Source organism: Prionailurus bengalensis, chromosome A3, assembly GCF_016509475.1.
Source record: "Prionailurus bengalensis isolate Pbe53 chromosome A3, Fcat_Pben_1.1_paternal_pri, whole genome shotgun sequence".
Taxonomy (NCBI): Eukaryota; Metazoa; Chordata; class Mammalia; order Carnivora; family Felidae; genus Prionailurus; species Prionailurus bengalensis.
Window position 1 is genome coordinate 67,734,971 of NC_057354.1, and position 18,427 is coordinate 67,753,397.

Below are 18,427 nucleotides of genomic sequence, written 5' to 3' on the forward strand. Positions count from 1 at the left end.
TCTTGGTGAATAAATGCATTTTTTTTGACTGTATACCTAAGAGTTAAATTGCTAGATCATGAATATGTACCTTTTCAGGTGAGTAAATAATACCAAAATCTTTTCCTAAATGATTTTTCCAGTTTATATTCCTACCAGCATTTTATGAGAGTTTATCCTGTTCTGTATCCTAACACAGTCTTCTTAACTTTAGCAATTTGTGTGGGTGCAAATGGTATCTCACTGTGGTTTTAATTTCACTTCCTCCTGATAGCTAATGAAAACTGAATGCCATTTTGCATGTTTAATGGACTTTTGTATATCTTCTTTTGTGAAATGCCGGTTGAAGTCTCTTGCCTGTTTTTGTTTTTGATTGCCTTTCTCTTTATTGATTTTTAAGAGTTCTTTATATATTTGAATAAGAGACCAAGAGCCCTCTGTTGGATATATATGTTGCCAGCATCTTCTTCCACTCTGTGGCTTGCCTTTTCACTCACTTAAAGGTGTTTTTTGAGGGAGAGAATTAATTCAGACTTAGCAATTGGTATTTGAAAACACTACATCTGCATGTGACAGAATAACTAGACCAAGCAGTGGAAAGTAAATTTCTCATTTCAATAAAATGAACTCACACATGCTCTCTAGACAAAGTTGCACATTCTTTCATTGGAATGTTGTTTCTGAGATGGCAGTTTATGTTTAAACGATTGAAAATTCCATTACATTACAAGTCAGAAAAATATACTTACAATATTTAATTCTGCCGCTTGGTGGTGTCATGGAAAACTAATAATAATGATTTAAAAGGATTGTTCTGAAAGTTTGCTGGACTTGGCCATTAGCAAATTAAAAAACACATTTTTTTTTTAAAGTTTGTAATCCTCTTATACATTGCAATGGCTAAAAAATTCATATAGACTCAGTCTTTCACTATAAAATCCCAGGTTTACTGATAGCCGAACAAGAAACCAGGATGGCACAAATAGTTTTTTTAATCATGGAAATTTTCAAGTATCCTAAAATGCCAATATAACTAAGATCTCTGTATCTACTACATAGATAATGTTAGCATCCTGTCATATTTACTTAAAAAAAATTAAAGTTTATGCTCCTTTGTTCTCCTGTTTCATTTCCTTTTCTCTTTTTCTCACTAGAGGTGACCGACCACTATCCAGAATTTGATGTGTATCAGCCCAGTTCTTGTTTTCCTATTTTTCCTACATTTCACGTGTTCATGCACAATACAAATGTTTTCTATTTTTAAACGTATCTTTTCATGTTACAGTATAATGCAATTTGCTAACACAGTATTTGGTCATGTTGACATACAGATTTATACAGACATAAACAGATCTAGGTCATTAGTTTTAACTGCTGTGTAGTAATTCATGACACTTATTTATTCCTCTATCAATTAACATTTTAATATTGCAATAAATGCAATGCCTAGAACAATATCGAATATATACTAGATCCTCCATTAGATCAATGGAGGCAAGCTTTTAATTAAAGAAAAGCGGCAAAAATACCTCACGCAGACTATTTTTTGCTTCAGTTCTCCAGTTATTTGTCGTTATCATCCACCCTATCTGCAGGAATGGCTGGGGTCATTCCCTAAAATTTCCTAATGCCTTTTTACCCAATTCACTGAAAAAGACTCTGATGTGGTGTGATCATGGGGACGGGGTGAGCGGATACAGTGGGTAGAGAGTGTTCACAAAGAAACTTCAATGTCAAAATATAAGCCAATGGTTTGTCTGGGCTGGAACAGGAGAGGGTAGCCGCAGCAAGCGTTTTAAGTCTGGGGGAGGTCTGACAGTTTACAATGCAAAGCATGTCTGGTGCTACCATGTCCGGATAAGGAGATAAAGGAACATAAAGGTCTTTCTCTCCAAGTACGTTCTGAAAGCTATAACCATCAAACGCCACACGGTTGCCATGAGAACCAGCAGGGGGAGGAGGGAAAGAAGATCCGCCAGAATTCTTGATGCACTTAGAATGTTTCTTCTTACGGTCCTTTGCTCTTGGCAACCACCGCCTCTCTCCTCGGTCCCCCGCCCATTCTGTGGGCTCCCGTCATTCTCTTCCTTTTTTGATTCTTTCCTTCTCCATTCTAGGTCGCCATCTTGGGCCATGCGACAAGATGGCGCCCCCTGGTCGTAGAGGCAGAGCCCTGGCGCGCCAGCGAGCCTGCGCACGCACGTGCTCAGGCGCTGGAGGGTGGGGCGGGGACGCCCAGACGCTGCCCCGCCCCCCAGCAGTCGCCCCGCCCCTGGTCCCCATCCGCCTTCCTCCCACCCGGCGAACCCGGAAGTGGAGGAGGAGGCGCGGCGGCGGTGGCCGAACGGGCAGGCGCTGGCGGAGCCCAACTGGGGAGCGTGTCTGGGTTGGGGGCGGGGGGCGGGGCTGAGCGGCCTGGGCAGCCAGGCCCGGACGGGGCGGGGGAGGCCATGGCCTCCGCAGAGTTGCAGGGGAAGTACCAGAAGCTGGCTCAGGAGTACTCGAAGGTATCCATCGTGGGCGGGGAGTAGGGGGTCCCCGGCCCTGCGGCCTCGGGTTGCCTTGGCAGCTACTCGTCGGGACGGAGGGGAACGGCGAAGGGGACACGCTCGCTTGCCCCTCCTCTCCTCTGGCTTCTCTGTCCACCATTACCATGCCTCCACCTGCAGCTCCCAGGAGATGGGGCCGGGCCGCGTCTCGGTCCGTGTGCGTTTCTGCGGGAAGGAGCAGGAGTTTGATTCTTGCTTCTCACCAAACTAGCGGGCTTGGGACTGGGGTGTCAGATTCCTGGCTTCTGCCTTTGGAGCTAGTCGGGAGGGGAAGGGAAGGGTAAGGACCAACCCCTCCACTGCTGCTTCCTCAATCTTCCCAGCCCAGTGATGGGAAAGATCAAGCTTTCTTCCTTCTCACAGAGATGAGATGAAGATAAAAGAGATTTATGTGTCCCCACTCAATTCGGGAGGGTGAAAAGAGCCATTCGTGTAAACTGTCTCACTGGGGATGGGTGGTTACGAATGTATTCAGTGCATTGGCAAGATGTTGTCTGGAGATGATTTTGAAAGCTTGAGTGCTAGGGCTGTGTCCTTTTCTCTTTCTTTTCCCTCGGTCACCTGGAGTGGGGCAGAGTACCCGGGTGCTCAATACATGCTGAATTAAGCAAACTAGGGACCTGCCCCTTTGTCGTATTTATGGCACCCGTCTTTAAATGATGGAACCCTTTCCTTGGAAAAGGGTGGTGCTGCTTCTAAGGTGTTGCTGCCCTAAGAATATTCTAATGAAGTTATAAAAGAATCTCACATCTTCAGAAATTGATTTAGCATTCATTAAGCTTAGTTTTCTGTGACCTTTTATCATGGGGGCAATGGGAAGACTTAGCCCCCTGTTTACAATTTGGAGAAACGGACGCATTATATCCTTAGGATTTCATTTAACAAATCCTCAGCAAGGTGAAATGAAATATTGTTTGAAAAATAAAAGCTGTGCCTAAACATACACACCTCTTTTCACCATCAAATGGGAGTCTTTTGAGATATGATACTTATTCATTGATGCTACCTCGGGCAAAACTTCTTGCATTTCCATTTGAATTGGTCTTAAGAGCCTGTAGCACAATGTCAGTGATGGCAAGTTTTCAACCTTTGAGGGAATATTTTCTTGTTTGAAAGGGTCAGAAGTTGTTTGAAACATCCATATGATGAAGAAGGTCAGTGAAGAAGGGTACTCAAACTTGGCTCTACTATTTGTGGGTGAAAATGTTTTATGAATATAAAGGGGACTGATTTTCTTCTCCAGGGAGTAAACAATCTCAGAAGACAATTCCAGATGGCAAAAGAGAGTTCTAAAAATGTCTTAAGCAGTGACTGCATTGCCGAAATAATTACATAGCCTCCCCAAAGTATTACGAACTTGGAAGATTTTATTTGTTTGGATATAGATGCTCTTTCATTTAACAGACATTTATTATGTGCTTTCTGTGAATGGCCCGCCATGGTCTGTTGAGTGAGGCAGAGTTCCAGTTTAAGGAGCACCCTTTAATAGGATGTTCAAACATTGTACATCCTTATGATACAGTATGACAAGTGTTGGTTCAGTGGGAGCACAGAAGAGATGGAGGGTAAGGGTTGAAGAAGTTAACTGGGAAGTAGGGAAGAGGGAGGGTTGGTAGCATCCCAGGCAAAGGGAAAGGGCTATGTTTGCAGACACGAAAGCACATTAAGATACATGGCAAGACTGGTGAAATATAGTTGGAGGGTTAATTTGGACCTGATCATAAAGGGTTGTGGATGTTAAATATGTTTGAACTTTATCTTTTGAGTAATGTCAAAGGTTTTTAATCAGGGTAATGATGTTATTTTAGGAGGGGAACTGGTAACTATGTGGAGGATGAATTGAAAGGGAAATATTGGTGAAAAGAAGACCAGACTGTAGGCTGTTGGAATAGTTTTGAGGAGTGTAATACAGGCTTGAATCAAACTAGTGACTGTTGAGGTGGAGAGGAGGACCTAGATTTAGGAATTATGATTAAAGTACCTTTTCACTTAGCTTTTTTTTAGTGCTTTGTTGGTACATAGCACTAAATTTATGAAGAATGTAGAGTGTAGGAGGCACTCATCGTGGTGTCTCATTGATTCTGTGGGATGTGGTGAGTGAGGGGAGACTGAGAGTTGACCCTGCTGTTCTGAGGTGAGGGGATATGACTGCTACTGATGGATGCCACTGGCAGGAAGTTGAGGCAGTTTGGAGTAAAGGGGTGTATTAAAGGTTAGATGCAATTATAGAATTTTAAGGTCGGCAGGCACATTAAAGTTCTCTTGTTCACATAGGAGCTTGAGGTGTTGGAGTAACTGCTGAAAATTTCTAGTGGAGATGGACTGGCTAAAAGTCAGGACAATGGCCAGAGCTTATGGAATAGTTCCTATGAAGACAATAGTTGAACTGCAAGAGTTAATCAGGGTGGAACACTTTAGGTAGACTCTTTGGGGAACATGAGTGGGAAGCATGTGAAAGGAGGGGATGCTAAGGAGACTCTAAGGACGTCTGCCAGACTTGAGGTTATTTATCTCCCCAATTAGGCTAGACCATTTTTCATCTTTTTAATTGCAATGTGATGGAAATTTCAGAACGTAAGAGAACAGAGGTTGGTCAAAAGATTGCATGTGTTTTTATTCTCTGTCAATTCTAGTGCCAAGCAATTCCTAGGTAAGATCTATGCCACCTTCAGCTCTGAGCCTGTGGAAGGGGCTTTCTGCCTTTTATTACCTTCTCTGGTGCAGACATTGTGGGCTAATGTTGAAATCCAGTTATGTCTTTTTCCTTATTTAGGATACGAAGACAAAAGATTTCCTCATAAACAGTAGAAGGAGGCTACAAAGCAAGAGAGCAAGCATGATCCCTAAACCAAGGACATTTGCAGAATCTCTTTGTTTTGATTTAATGCAGATCTCAGCCTGTTTTCCAGGAAGGGGCCCATTTCTTTCTGGGAACTGCGGTCATATATTTTTCCCTCCCAAGAAGGAAAAAAATGGTCTGAGGAGCTCCCATTAAGGAAACTGAAAGTTTAGTTAGATAAAAGATGGACCATGGGAGGCCAAAGCAGATGAGAATTTCTGAGGCTGATTGCTAAAATATTGAGTGTTAATGGAAAGGGCAGTGAATGTAGAGATTAAGACCCTAGTTGTTTGGGCAATTAGGAGGTTATTGGAGGCTTTTGAAATTTCAGGTTTAATAAAGTTCAGGGGAGGGAAAAGGTGTAGGTAACCGAATTTTAGAGGTTTATGGAGTTAATTGGTAAGAGATACAAGCTACCTCTTTAAGATGTGAGGGAAAGCTAATCAAGGCCTCAGTTACTACATTGTAGATTAAGAATCAAAGATCATTTCTTACATGGTGTCTCTTCCACAGCTTGGTCTGCTGCTGCTTTTTTTTTTTTTTTTTTTTTAATGTTTTATTATTTATTTTTGAGAGAGAGACAGTGTGCTAGCAGGGGAGGGGCAGAGAGAGAGGGAGACACAGAATCCGAAGCAGGCTCCAGGCTCCGAACCGTCAACACAGAGCCCTATGTGGGGCTCAAACTCACGAATCATGAGATCATGACCTGAGCTGAAGTCGGATGCTTAACTGACTGAGTCACCCAGGTGCCCCATTCTTCTTTTTTTTTTTTTTAATGTTTATTTATTTATTTTGAGAGAGAGATTTAGAGTGTAAGCAGGGGATGGGCAGAGAGAGAGCATGGGAGAGAGAGAATCCCAAGCAGGCTCCACACTGTCAGTGCAGAGCCCAACTCGAGACTTGAACTCATGAGCTGTGAGATCATGACCTGAGCTAAAATCAGGAGTTGGACAATTAACTGAGTGAGCCACCTAGGTGCCCTGGCCTGGTCTGCTTCTGATGCTCAGGTATACCTCATAGAGAAGAGAGGCTTCGAGCACTGAGTCCTGGCTCTGTTGGTTTCAGCCTGCTTTCTTTGTAGGAGCTCCTGTATCCCTGCCTGGCATCATGTTATGTGTATAAGCATGTTTCAAGTTCTGGTTTCTCAATGTATGTTTCACTCTGGGTCAGTGTCTTTCCAAGTGTGGCCCCAGCATCATCAGCATCTGGGAATGAGTTAGAATTATAAATTCTCAGGTCCACCTGGGACTTACTGAATCTAAAACTGGTGGTTAAACCCAGCAATCTGTGGGTAAAAACCTGTGCAATGATATTGATGCACACCAAAGTTTGAGAACCATTGCTCAAGGAATGGTATCAGTATTAGCTCTTCCTCAGTTAATCTTTTTGAAGTTCTTTTTGAGGCAGTAAAAACCATTGGGAAAGTCAGACATCCATGATTTCTCTTAACAGTTTACTTTGCAGTTGGTGCTACTTTTAGTTATGAAAGAGATTGCCTTTGGGAGCTTTTTAGATTTACACTCTTAGGAAAGAGCTATTCATATTGGTGAAGGGTCAGTTTTGATTTGGCATGTTTGGTTGGAGCTTGGTGGAACCTGATTAATTGCCCCTTGCTGTAAGAGAAATCAACTCAGGAGCTGGATTAAAAATGAGTATATTTGGATTAAAATCTAGTATCAGTTTTATTTTTTTGTTTTTGTTTTTTGCCCTCGTGTAGGGTTCACTAGTGAAGTTTGACTGGAAAATAGCATTGTTCAGTGCTATCTAATGGAACTTTCTATAAGAATGAAATGTTCTGTATTTATGCTGTCCAGTAGGGTAACTGCTAGCCATATGGGGCTATTAAACATTTTCAACGTGGCTAGTACAACTAAGAAACAGAATGTTAGGTTTTATTTATTTATTATTACTTTTTTAAGTATTTATTTTGAGGGAGAGAGGTAGAATCCCAAGCAGGCTCTGTGCTGTCAGCTCAGAGCCTGATGTGGAGCTTGATCTCACAAACCATTGTGAGACCTGAGCTAATATTAAGAGTTGGATACCTGAGCCACCCAGGTGCCCTGAAAGAGAGAATCATAAGCAGACTCCACACTCAGTGCAGAGCCCAACGTGGTACTCAATCCTGAGACCCTGGGATCGTGACCTAAGCTGAATTCAAGAGTTGGATGCTTAACCAGCTAAGCCACTGAGGTGCCCCTGTTAGATTTTATTTAAATTCAATTAGGCACATGTGGCTTTTGGCCACCCTGTGAGAAAGTGCTAGTTTAACCCCTAGATGAGTGCATCACAAACACAGAATGTCTCTGACTCACCTGAAGACCTTGTTGAACTCCAGATTCTGATTCAGTAGGTCTGGGGCGGGGCCTAAGAATCTGCTCCCAAGTGATGCTATTGTAACTGTCTGCAGACCACATTTTGAATAGTAAGGCCTTAGAAAAGCCAGGGGTGTCTTACTCTTCCTCTTTAGTCCAACTGATTTACTTTTCTAGTCACTGGTGAGGCAGCTAGATCGCAGGATTTAGGGGTGGGATTTGTTCTAATGAGTTTCTTTGCATAGGAGCAGGAGCAGAAGGGTTCCATTTGAGGGCAAGTCTGAGAGAAGAAGGTTTTTTTCCTGCCTCAGTGACAATAACTCCAGCCACCACTACCTGGTATTGTATAGCCTACAGGTATTTTATCCCCTTCCAAGGGGGAAGAACAAGTAAGTAGGTAGACCAAGTGAGATTGCCAGCACTTTGGAATACTTAAAATGTTGGGACTGGAAGGAATTTTAGGGATCATCCAGACCAAAGATTCTGAAGCTGGGGTCTGCAGGTGACTTCAGTATTTTGAAGTTTTGAATCCAGGCTTTGGTGAGGCTTAGGGATGGGCTTAGGGTTGTATGTTGCAACATTACATTGTAATGAAGGGCAGCTATATGTTTATTAGTTTGTTTTATAGGGTTGTAAAACATGTAAAATGTCAAAATGTTCCTGGTATGAAATAATTAAGTGATTCTAACACAGGAGATTGTTGAGGATTAGATGAGAAAATGTGTATGTGTGATTCATCTCTCTTTCCCCACAAACTCTTCCAACAGTTTGTTCTTGGACATAGTAAATCCCTAACCTTGGGCCAGGTATCCTATCCCAGATTGTCAAAGTGGCAGGAGAGAGATCATAGTTGACTTACTACCACTTTCTCTCTCTCTCTCTCTAGAGAAATAGCTTTGTGATAAGCCTGACTGAAGCTGGGCTGTTCAAGAACCAGAGTTACATAGAGTAGTCTGCATAGTGGTGTTTAGGGAGTTAGGCTCAGGGCTTTTGAGGATTCTTGATGTCCAGTAGGACCATATGGTTCAAGTCATTTGGAGAATTGTCAGAGACGTACTGTTAAAATAAGGACAGCTTTATAGATGTATAATGTATTACATTCAAACACCTTTTGTATACAGTATTTAATTTGATTAATTAACTAAAAATTGATGGATTGCCTTCTCTATCCATGGTATTGATCTTTCATTGTAGGCAGGAAATACAGGGAAGTATGCTGTAGTCTACCATGAATGATAGTTTGGTGACACTTGGGAGATGAGTACAGAAGTTAAACATAAATTAGTAAATGTAAAATTTACTACTTTAAAAAGTAGAATTAAAACTGAGCAGTTTAATAAGAGATGTCATTGCCATCTTTTGGCTATGTGGGTTTGAGAGTATTTATTGAGTTCTGTTACCTAGGTAGCACATATCCAAGAGTGTGTTGATACTGCTGCACAAGGAAAATACTACATGATGGAAGTCAATATTAAAGTCATACCTCTTTTTTCTGAACTTCTAGTGCAGGGGTGCCCCAACTTTTTCTGTACAGAGACTAATGGTAACTATATAAGGCTTAGGGCCATACATTTTCTGTTCCAACTAGTCGTCCCTGTCATTGTAGCTCAAAAGTAACCCATAGACAATACACAAATGATTGTGTTTCTGTTCCAGTAAAACTTTAAATTAGGTAGCAGGCCAGTATGGCCCACAGGCCTTAGTTTGCCAATCCTTCTTGTAAGGAAGTGAAGTTCTAGTAAGTCCTGCTAGTTATCTTTCATTGAGCCTTTTAAGTTGTAAGCTCTTTGCAGACCACTTCTTTCCACCATATCATTTAGCACAATGCCTTATACCAGGCAAGCTTTCATAAATGTTATCTGTTATCCTTCTGATTCATTCTAGTAATAAGAGTTCTGTTTTGGGGCTCTTGGGTGGCTCAGTCGGTTAAATATCTGACTTTGGCTCATGTTGTGATCTCATGATTTGTGGGTTCGAGCCCCATGTCGGGCTCTGTGCTGACGACTCAGAGCCTGCAGCCTGCTTCAGATTCTGCGTCTCCGTCTCTCTCTGCCCCTGCCCTGCTTGCAGTCCCTCAAAAATAAGTAAACATTAAAAAAAAAAATTTCTGTTTCCATTTGTGGGGACTTTTAAGATTTAGAAAGTGTTTTCATGTAAGTTTCTTTTTCTGGTTCTCACAACAACGTCAGAAGAAAGAAGTTAGGGTAGCTGTATTCACCCATGTTATAGACCATTTAACTGAGATTCAGAATGGTTAAGTGAATTTTTCAAGTTTGTATTGTCTACTGATTGGCAGAGCAAGATTTGGGCCTTCTTTCTGTCGTGGTAGTGAACTGTATCTTTAACTTTCTAAAAATAGAAAAGCTTATTTTTTTAAATCTGCATTTTGCTCAAGCTGTTGAATATCCTGTAGTATTCCTGCTTTTCTTCTTGAATTCTTAGCTAAATTTTCTAATGAGTTTCACATACTCAGTTTAAGATTTAGTATTCAGATATTCCTTTTTTTTTTTTTTTTTTTGGCGCAGAGAAGGGTCATTTCTGTTCTCAGGAGACAGATCTGAGTTATGTAGAAGTAGATTTTTTTTAAGCGCACAGATAAAATCATCCCATGCGTTCTTTTTCTCAGAGAAAGTCTTCCATTGTCTCCCTACTGTACCGTTAGATTATTAGTCTGTAAACCTTTTGCTTTGGCTACATTGGCCTTGTGTATTTATATCTACATGCTCAGCATTATCCTTGCTGAGAACTTTCTGTTTACTATAGAAGGAGATTTTGTCTTTTAAAACCCTGTAAGTGGTGGTTATATAGAGGTATACATAAGGAAAATTCATTTAGCTGCATAATTCTTGATTGGTTTGCTTTATTTAAAATACAGTTGGGGGCACCCAGGTGGCTCAGTTGGTTAAGCGCCTGACTTCAGCTCAGGTTATGATCTCATGGTCTGTGAGTTCAAGCTCCACATTTGAGTTGTGCTGACAGCTCAGAGCCTGGAGCCTGCCTCAGATTCTGTTTCCCTCTCTCTCTGCCCCTCCCCTGTTTGCACTCTGTCTCTCTCTCTCTCAAAAATAAACAAACATTAAAAAAATTAAAAAAAAATAAAACAGTTATACTTCAATTAAAAAAATAAAGCCCAAGTCCTACCTCTTCAGAGACTCCCCCAACTTCTCCTGCCTACTTTTCTCATTTATATGTAGCTTTAGAAAATGGTAACCAATATTGTCTAATGGCATCATGATTCTGGAGTAAAAACTGCTGGGGTCTGAATCTCAGCATTGCTACTTAACTTCTCTGTACTTCAGTTTGCTCATCTGTAAAATGGGCATAATTATAGTACCTACTTCATAAGGTTGTAAGGATTAATGAAGTGATACATGTAAAGCATTTAGGACAGTGCCTGGTATATAATGAACTTTCAGATGTTAGCTGCTATTACTGACTTCTGGATTGAGTCTGCTTCTTAGTTGCTTTCATATACTACCTTAGCTGATGCCTTATTGCAGGAGTACCTATTGTGGGTGATGATATTTGCATGACTAATATTAGGCACAGTATCCTGCTGGGCATGTTTAATGCCCTACACTTTGATTTTCTGTAGGGTTTCATAAGTAGTCCGAATGTATGTATTTTACAAATGAATGTGTGCCAGAGGTTCAAGGAAAATGGCATACACAGTACCCTATTATTTATTGTATTACTTTCTATTAGTTTTAATATTAGTTTATTGTATTAATACTTAGTTTATTGTGTTTGTTGTTTTTTTTTTTTAAAGAAGTGACTTGGTTTTATAGAAAGAACCATGTACTGGGTGGAAGTCAAGAGAACTGGATTTTAGTCTCGATTTGCCACTGATTGGTATTACATCATTGGGCAGCTCAGCCTCTGTGCCTTATCTGAGGAAATGACAGAATGATGATATCTACTATCCTCTTCCGGGAAAATATTTCTATTTTCATATATATGTGGGAAGATAGTTACTCAGTGTAATGATCCTGTGAAGTGATGGTAAATGATTTCCTTGCTATTACTTTATATTAAAAATTAATTATTGCTTCCTCTGTTTTCAGCTTCGGGCTCAGAATCAGGTCCTGAAAAAAGGTGTTGTGGATGAACAAGCGAATTCTGCTGCTTTAAAGGTAAGAAACCTGTTTCATATTTGTACTGTGAGCGTAAGTCATTGTTGGGCGATACTCAATGCAAGGAATTCAGCTGGTTTTCTGGTAAGGTCTCAACAATGGCACTGATTCACTAGGGATAGGAGAAGGTAATATAGTTTTTTGTATTTAACTTTCCTACTTGCTTAGGTAATGAACGTGATGCACTTTGATTTCCTTGCTAAAAAGTATAAAAAAGTATCATTTGACTTTATCTCATGCTTTCCCTTATACCTCATGGCCACTCTTTAGCTAAATTTATCTGAATTAATGGGGCTTCTTATATGTCTTCATCACTAGATAGCACTCTGAGGGGGTCTGTGTCCTATTCACATTTATATGCCCAGCATTCAGCAGATGGTTGTCCCCTAATAAATGGATTTGAAAGTGTGAACCATTTAGTCCATTGATCTTGCTTTTGGGTTGAGGTGTTTCATAGTAATAACCTCTGTAAATCAGGTTACTCTGAGTGATACATTTTATCATCAGCATCTTTGTTCACTGAGGGGAGAAATATAATAGGAGATGAAGGAATTTGTTTCTGCCTCATTCTAGTAGGCATGTCATAAATATTGCTTAGTGATATATATTTTTTAATTTTTTAATGTTTATTTATTTTTGAGAGAGATAGGGAGACAGAGTGCGAGCAGGGGAGGGGCAGAGAGAGAGGGAGACACAGAATCTGAAGCAGGCTCCAGGCTCTGAGCTGTCAGCACAGAGCCTGATATGGGCTTGAACTCACAGATTGCAGGATCATGACCTGAGCCAAAGTTGGATGCTCAACCAACTGAGCCACCCTGGGGCCCCTGATTAGTGATATTTTTAATTGAATAAATTAATTCTAGAATATAGATTTCTTCATGGCCTGTTTCAGTTAAATATACTGTCTATGTCATTCTTCACTCCCTTGCCTGATTTTTAGACAAAAGGTAATTAGGATTCCCTTTACTCTTATTTCTTCCTGGAGTAGCCTCCAACCAGTGACGTATCCTGGGTGGTTCCACGTGGGTAACCCAGAAATATGTACTTTTACTTATAGTGTTGGACCCTACTCTAGAGAATTCTGCCTTGAGAGTGCCCCGTCCTCAGGTGCTGTTGACTTAGTGCTGAGGCAGCTCAGAACACCGTACCCTTACTTCCGAAGCTGTCTGCGCCCAAGCCAAGATTAGTAAGCATGCGCTTTATAGTTAGGATTTGTTAGTCAAGTTATTATTTTGCCTAAATCATTGAAGAAGTGATCATTACCTCTCTTAAAGGTGTTTATTTATTTATTTATTTTAGGTTTTTAAATTTATTTTGAGAGAGAGAGAGTGCAGCAAAGAGAGAGGGAGAAGGAGAGAGAATTCCAAGCAGGATGTGCCCATCAGTAAGGAGCCTGATGTGGGGCTCAGACTCATGAACCACGAGATCATGACCTGAGCCGGAGTAAGACGCTTAAATGACTGAGCCACCCAGGCTGCCTCTCTCTTAATGATGTTTAAAACTGGGGAAGATATTTCCTGGAGTGTCTTAATAGCCCACTCTGGCATATGACAGCATCCCATTGCTGGTTGTTTGGTTAACTCTACGATGGTGGCAGTGGTGGCGACATTGGTGATGGTGACTATTGAACTCTCACTGTGTAACAGGCATTGTGCCAAGCACATTACATCTGCTCTGTCAGTTAGTCTTCACGCAACTCTGTGAAGGCAGATAACATTATCGTCATCTCCCATTGCAGAAACTACGGTGTACAGAGAGGTTGAAATAGCTGTCTTTTGAAATTGATGATTGGTTAATGGAGTTGAAGCATTAGTCAGAGGTGATTAATTGTAAGGATGTAAAGAAATAACTGTTTTACTATTCATTGTAGTGGTCATTATAGTTATAGTAAGAATGGCAATTTGCTGGTTTGCTCAATGGGAATATTAGGATGTCTTCTGTTACAGCATGCTTTTGATAATATTGGGTTTGCCTCTTCAGTGAGTTGTTAGATACTGTCAGCATTCCTTGATTTGGATTTCTTTAATTTGAAATATATGATAATTTGGATATGGGCAGGTCTATGTTTACCATTAAACTGCAAGCAAAAATTAAGGGCTTACTGAGTAAGGGGCGCTTGGCTGGATCAGTTAGTAGAGCATACATACAGTCAGGAGTTCCATATCGTGATCATAGGGTCATGAGTTTGAGCCCCACATGGAGCATAGTTTACCTAAAAAAATAATTAAGGGCTTACTAACAATCAATAGAAAAGAAAAATTGTTTCTCTACTTAATGGAAACATTATTCTATCGCTCTGGCTGTTCTCAACATGCAAATAATGTCAGTAGGTTGCAGATACCAGACTTTGGTTTCTAGGTTGCTGTTGCAGTATACTTATATTAGTTTATCATTGAGCTTGACCTCATCTTAGCATTGCAGTGGTTTTTCAGTGAAAGTAATAAACCTACACATCTTGAAATATGCAGTAGTATTTGGTCATCTGTGTTCGATAACCAGTGAACACAAAGTTGTCAGAATGTCATAAGTAAAGTTAGTGAGAATAATATTTTTTTAAAAATAGAGTGAAGCTAAGTATTTCCCTAGCTTTCCATTTTCTTACCCCATTATAGTATAAACAGTTCAGAATGGGCAGCGAAATATATGTTGTTTAAAATACAGATTTTGTTTCTATTTTCACTTAAAACTTTAAAGTAATTGATGTAGGGCAAACAGCATCTAAAAATATTCTCATGTTAGGATAATACTGATTTTTGACCTGAGAAATCACAGTGTCTTGGAAAGACTTCATTTTGGCTGACTTAAATTCAGGACGGATTTATGGGGAAAAAAATGAATGCAAATAAATTGCTTCCCATTCTTACTGAAGGGCGTCATCAGTGAGTATGAAGTTCTCTCTCACATTTCAAGTTTATAAAATTGTAGCCTCAGGCTTTGTGCCTCCTCACTGCCAGACACATATGCAACAACATTATGGAACAACATACAGTTGTAGGTATTTTACTTTAAGTTGATGACTGTCTGTTACTTCAATATATACGCTTTATTTTTATTTTTAAATTTACTCGGTTTGGCCAAAAAAAGTGATTTTGTCACCAAATAGCTGAAAACATGGAACCGGCATGATAAACATACAACGTGAATTCCCTACAGCAAGAGGTTTTAATATTTTAGTGAAACAAAAATAATTTCATTATCTCTAAACCTTAAGGTGAAATTATAAGGAATGGTCTGTTTTCACATGGATGTAGGAACAACTGAAAATGAAGGATCAGTCATTGAGAAAACTGCAGCAAGAAATGGACAGTTTGACATTTCGAAATCTGCAGCTTGCCAAGAGGGTAGAACTACTTCAAGATGAATTGGCTGTAAGTGAACCCCGAGGCAAGAAAAACAAGGTAGGTCAAATACAAGCAAGTTAGTGAGACCTTGTCTGCGAGGTACAGACATCTACAGGCCATCTGGGTTTTAACAGAACACCTCATGTCCACTTTCCCTAATTTTCCATTATTATGGCTGGATGTCGGGTCAAGGAAGCAGACATTTGCTGTTTATATATATATTTATGTACATACTGGTCAAATTTACTGCTTTCAGTTACACTAAGTCGCTATTAACTCAAGGTAGGGCAAATCAAATGTGAGACTGTTAAAGTGTAACAGCTCATGTGAAAGTAGCAGTCGAAATACTCATTCCTTATGCTTATAAGTTTGCTGCAGATATTTCTTAGTATTTATTCTTAGGAGGCCAATTTAGGATTCTTGTGTGGTCATGTAAAAGTAAACTTTTTCCATTATGGTTTGTGTAGTGAGACAAGATTCTCATTGCCATGAGATGGGTGGTCTGGTACTTTGGAGCACTCTGTGACTAAGAAGTTGCATTTTTTTTGAAGAGTTGGGGCTAGTGATTGAATCTTTAAGTCTTGTGTGTATGTAGAGCGGCACCTGGCAAATGTATGGTTTGAGGCAGTAAGAGTAGAAGGATGGGAGGGAAGAAGAAGGCACACAGCAACTCTGAAGCAGTGTGGTGTGGAGGGAAGGGCACAGGCTTTGGAGTTAAGCCCATGCTTGAATTCTTCATCTGTCATTTTAGTCTCGCAACCTCAGTTTTCTTATCAGCAAAATGGGGATGGTACTCTCAGGTTTGTTGAGTAGTAAATGGGATTCTGTAAAGGTGGCTAGAACTGTTTTTGCCATATGATAGGCAATCAACAGAATTATACATTAGTACCTTTCCATACACATTTCCTCTACATGAAAGAATTCTCTAGAGTGGCAATTTTCAAATAAATGGAGAACAGAAAGAGTGTAAGCAGCTATCTATTAGAATCACTTGGGAAATTTTGCCAAAATACGCATGCTCTGGAGATTCCTTGGGGAAGGAACAACCATATGTTGGTTGTTCAAACAGCCTCCCCAGGTTGGCGAGATCCCCTCCCAGGGATGTTTTCGCAGAGGTTTGGGTGTAACAATTCTGAATTAATGTTAATTAAAGCTTTCCAACTTGGGAAGCATTGTGACCCAGAATATGTCATTCGGCAGTCTTGCTTTGTGCGGCTCTTGTGTCCCAACATAATGGATATTTAATGTTTTATTTTTAATAAAGCTATTCCATTTTCAAAGGGCTTTCCAGTCATTGGCTCACATTGGATCAGTAAGTAACTTCATTTTAAGTGAGGAGTGAGGGCACAAGAAAGGCAGAGAAGGGTGGTGACTGATGTCTGAACACAGTTTCATTGTTAGGCTATCCCTGGAATAGTCTCAGCTCTTGTATTCCATGAAAACAAATGTTCATTATTGGCTTTCTTAAATAGTGCTATTCTTCTATGTAGAAAAAGTTAATATTAGTAAAAAAGGGAAAGGAAGGTGTTTTTGAGCTTTTTCCCTCCGTTTATTTATAATAGCTTTATTTTATATGGTTTTATATTTTTTTTAAAAATTAGATATTTATGTGAAATTTTGTATGAATTTGTCCTTGTGAATGCTGATTTATTACCATTTCTTAAAGGAGTTTAACAACTCAGACTCATGCAATTATTAAAACTGTCATTTCCCAAACCAAAAGATCAACTCGAAATGATGTTTTGTAGCATGTTTTTATTGCTAGCTTTCTGGGCCTGCTATGTCTCCCAATAGAACCACTCCCGGACTGATCTGCAAAGAATAGTGAACCTTTCTGTTCTTTATTCCCTTTATCTCCTTTTTAAGCTCTTCTGCTTGTTTCAATATTTGCAGTTCCTAGGAAAAGTTAAGTGATGGATTGTATACCTTTTGCAGGATTGTTTGAGAATGGTGCACACATAGAAGAGACAAGCTACTAAGGTGATAGAGAATCTGTGTACCTTAGGATGTTTCTCTAAAGGATGAAAGTTATGTGGACATAATTTATTCTTTCCATCAGAAAAGTGGAGAATCTTCTTCTCAGTTGAGTCAAGAGCAGAAGAGTGTCTTTGATGAAGATCTACAAAAGAAGATAGAAGAGAATGAACGGTTACATATACAAGTGAGAAAATCTTTCTGTTTTTCCAATGACTTAAAGATGGGTCGTATGATGGGGCGCCTGGTTGGCTCAGTCAGTTGAGCGTCTGACTTTGGCTCAGGTCATGATCTCACGGCCTGTGGGTTCGAGCCCCGCGTCTGATTCTGCGCTGACAGCTCGGAGCCTGGGGCCTGCTTCGGATTCTGCGTCTCCCTCTCTCTTTGCCCCTCCCTTACTCACACCCTGTCTGTCTCTCTCTCTCTCTCTCTCTCTCTCTCTCTCTCTCAAAATAAACATAATTAAAGAAAAAGATGGCTCATATGATCTGGAATGTGGAAAAACCAATGCAGGACAGCACAGAGTGTTTTGTGTATGTATTTTAATGTCTCCTGTGGTTGTTACATATATATGTCACTGTCATTCATTCGCTTCTTAAATCTCTTTCATATCTTAATCTGATGTGTGCTTTGAAGTACGCATTTATTTAAAGGACAGCAGAATAACTTTATAACTTGACAGTACAGTACTAAGCACTGTTCATTTTAGCTAGAAAATGATGAGATGGATCATTTAGATGAGGGCTTATCAAAAAGAAGTGTTTGTTTTAAGTTATTACCATTTAGTTGGTTTGTATCTGTTCACCTGTTGGTCTGTAAGGTCTGTTAGGGTACACACCATGTCATTTTTTATGCCTTTCCCCACGACACGGTCTCTCTCTGTCATGGCAGGCACTCATATGTTTATGGAATGTTGAATAATCAGTGTTTGCCTCCCAACATTCAGCGTATTTTAAGAGTCATACTGTAATATATCCAGCTGTGCCTCCTGAATTTTTTGTGAAATGGTGAGCATAGTGAAATGGTGGAAAATAAATATGCGTTTATTGCGGTCTTTTTGCAAATGTTAACAAAATGAGCTTTTGATCTTATTAAGGAAAGGAGTTTTACCTGTTTTAGGAATAGCAGCTATTTGAATTTGGATTTTTTAATTGTGGAAGTTAGCGTAGCAGAAAAGTTATACCCTGGTCAGTTGAATTCTCTCTGTGTGCCAGGAGTTGTTTGAAAGAAATCCATGAGATTGAGAGGGAGGAGGTATAGGCTTTGGCATGGATCTCCTGTGTTCACATCTCGTTTCTAC

The 18,427-nt window shown here is 40.0% G+C and overlaps 1 protein-coding gene across 2 annotated transcripts in view; it reads left to right on the top strand.

Annotated features, from left to right (window-relative positions):
• Positions 1 to 2,399: 2,399 nt before the first annotated feature.
• The window catches only part of PPP1R21 (protein phosphatase 1 regulatory subunit 21), a 64,025-nt gene continuing 47,997 nt past the window's right edge, over positions 2,400 to 18,427 (top strand). For both annotated transcript variants that reach the window (XM_043603335.1, XM_043603336.1), the window contains exons 1-4: positions 2,400 to 2,486; positions 11,744 to 11,812; positions 15,064 to 15,210; positions 17,213 to 17,314. In XM_043603335.1, the coding sequence (XP_043459270.1) occupies positions 2,430 to 2,486; positions 11,744 to 11,812; positions 15,064 to 15,210; positions 17,213 to 17,314 (375 nt within the window). In that variant the 5' untranslated portion in view covers positions 2,400 to 2,429. The remainder of the gene's footprint in view (positions 2,487 to 11,743; positions 11,813 to 15,063; positions 15,211 to 17,212; positions 17,315 to 18,427) is intronic.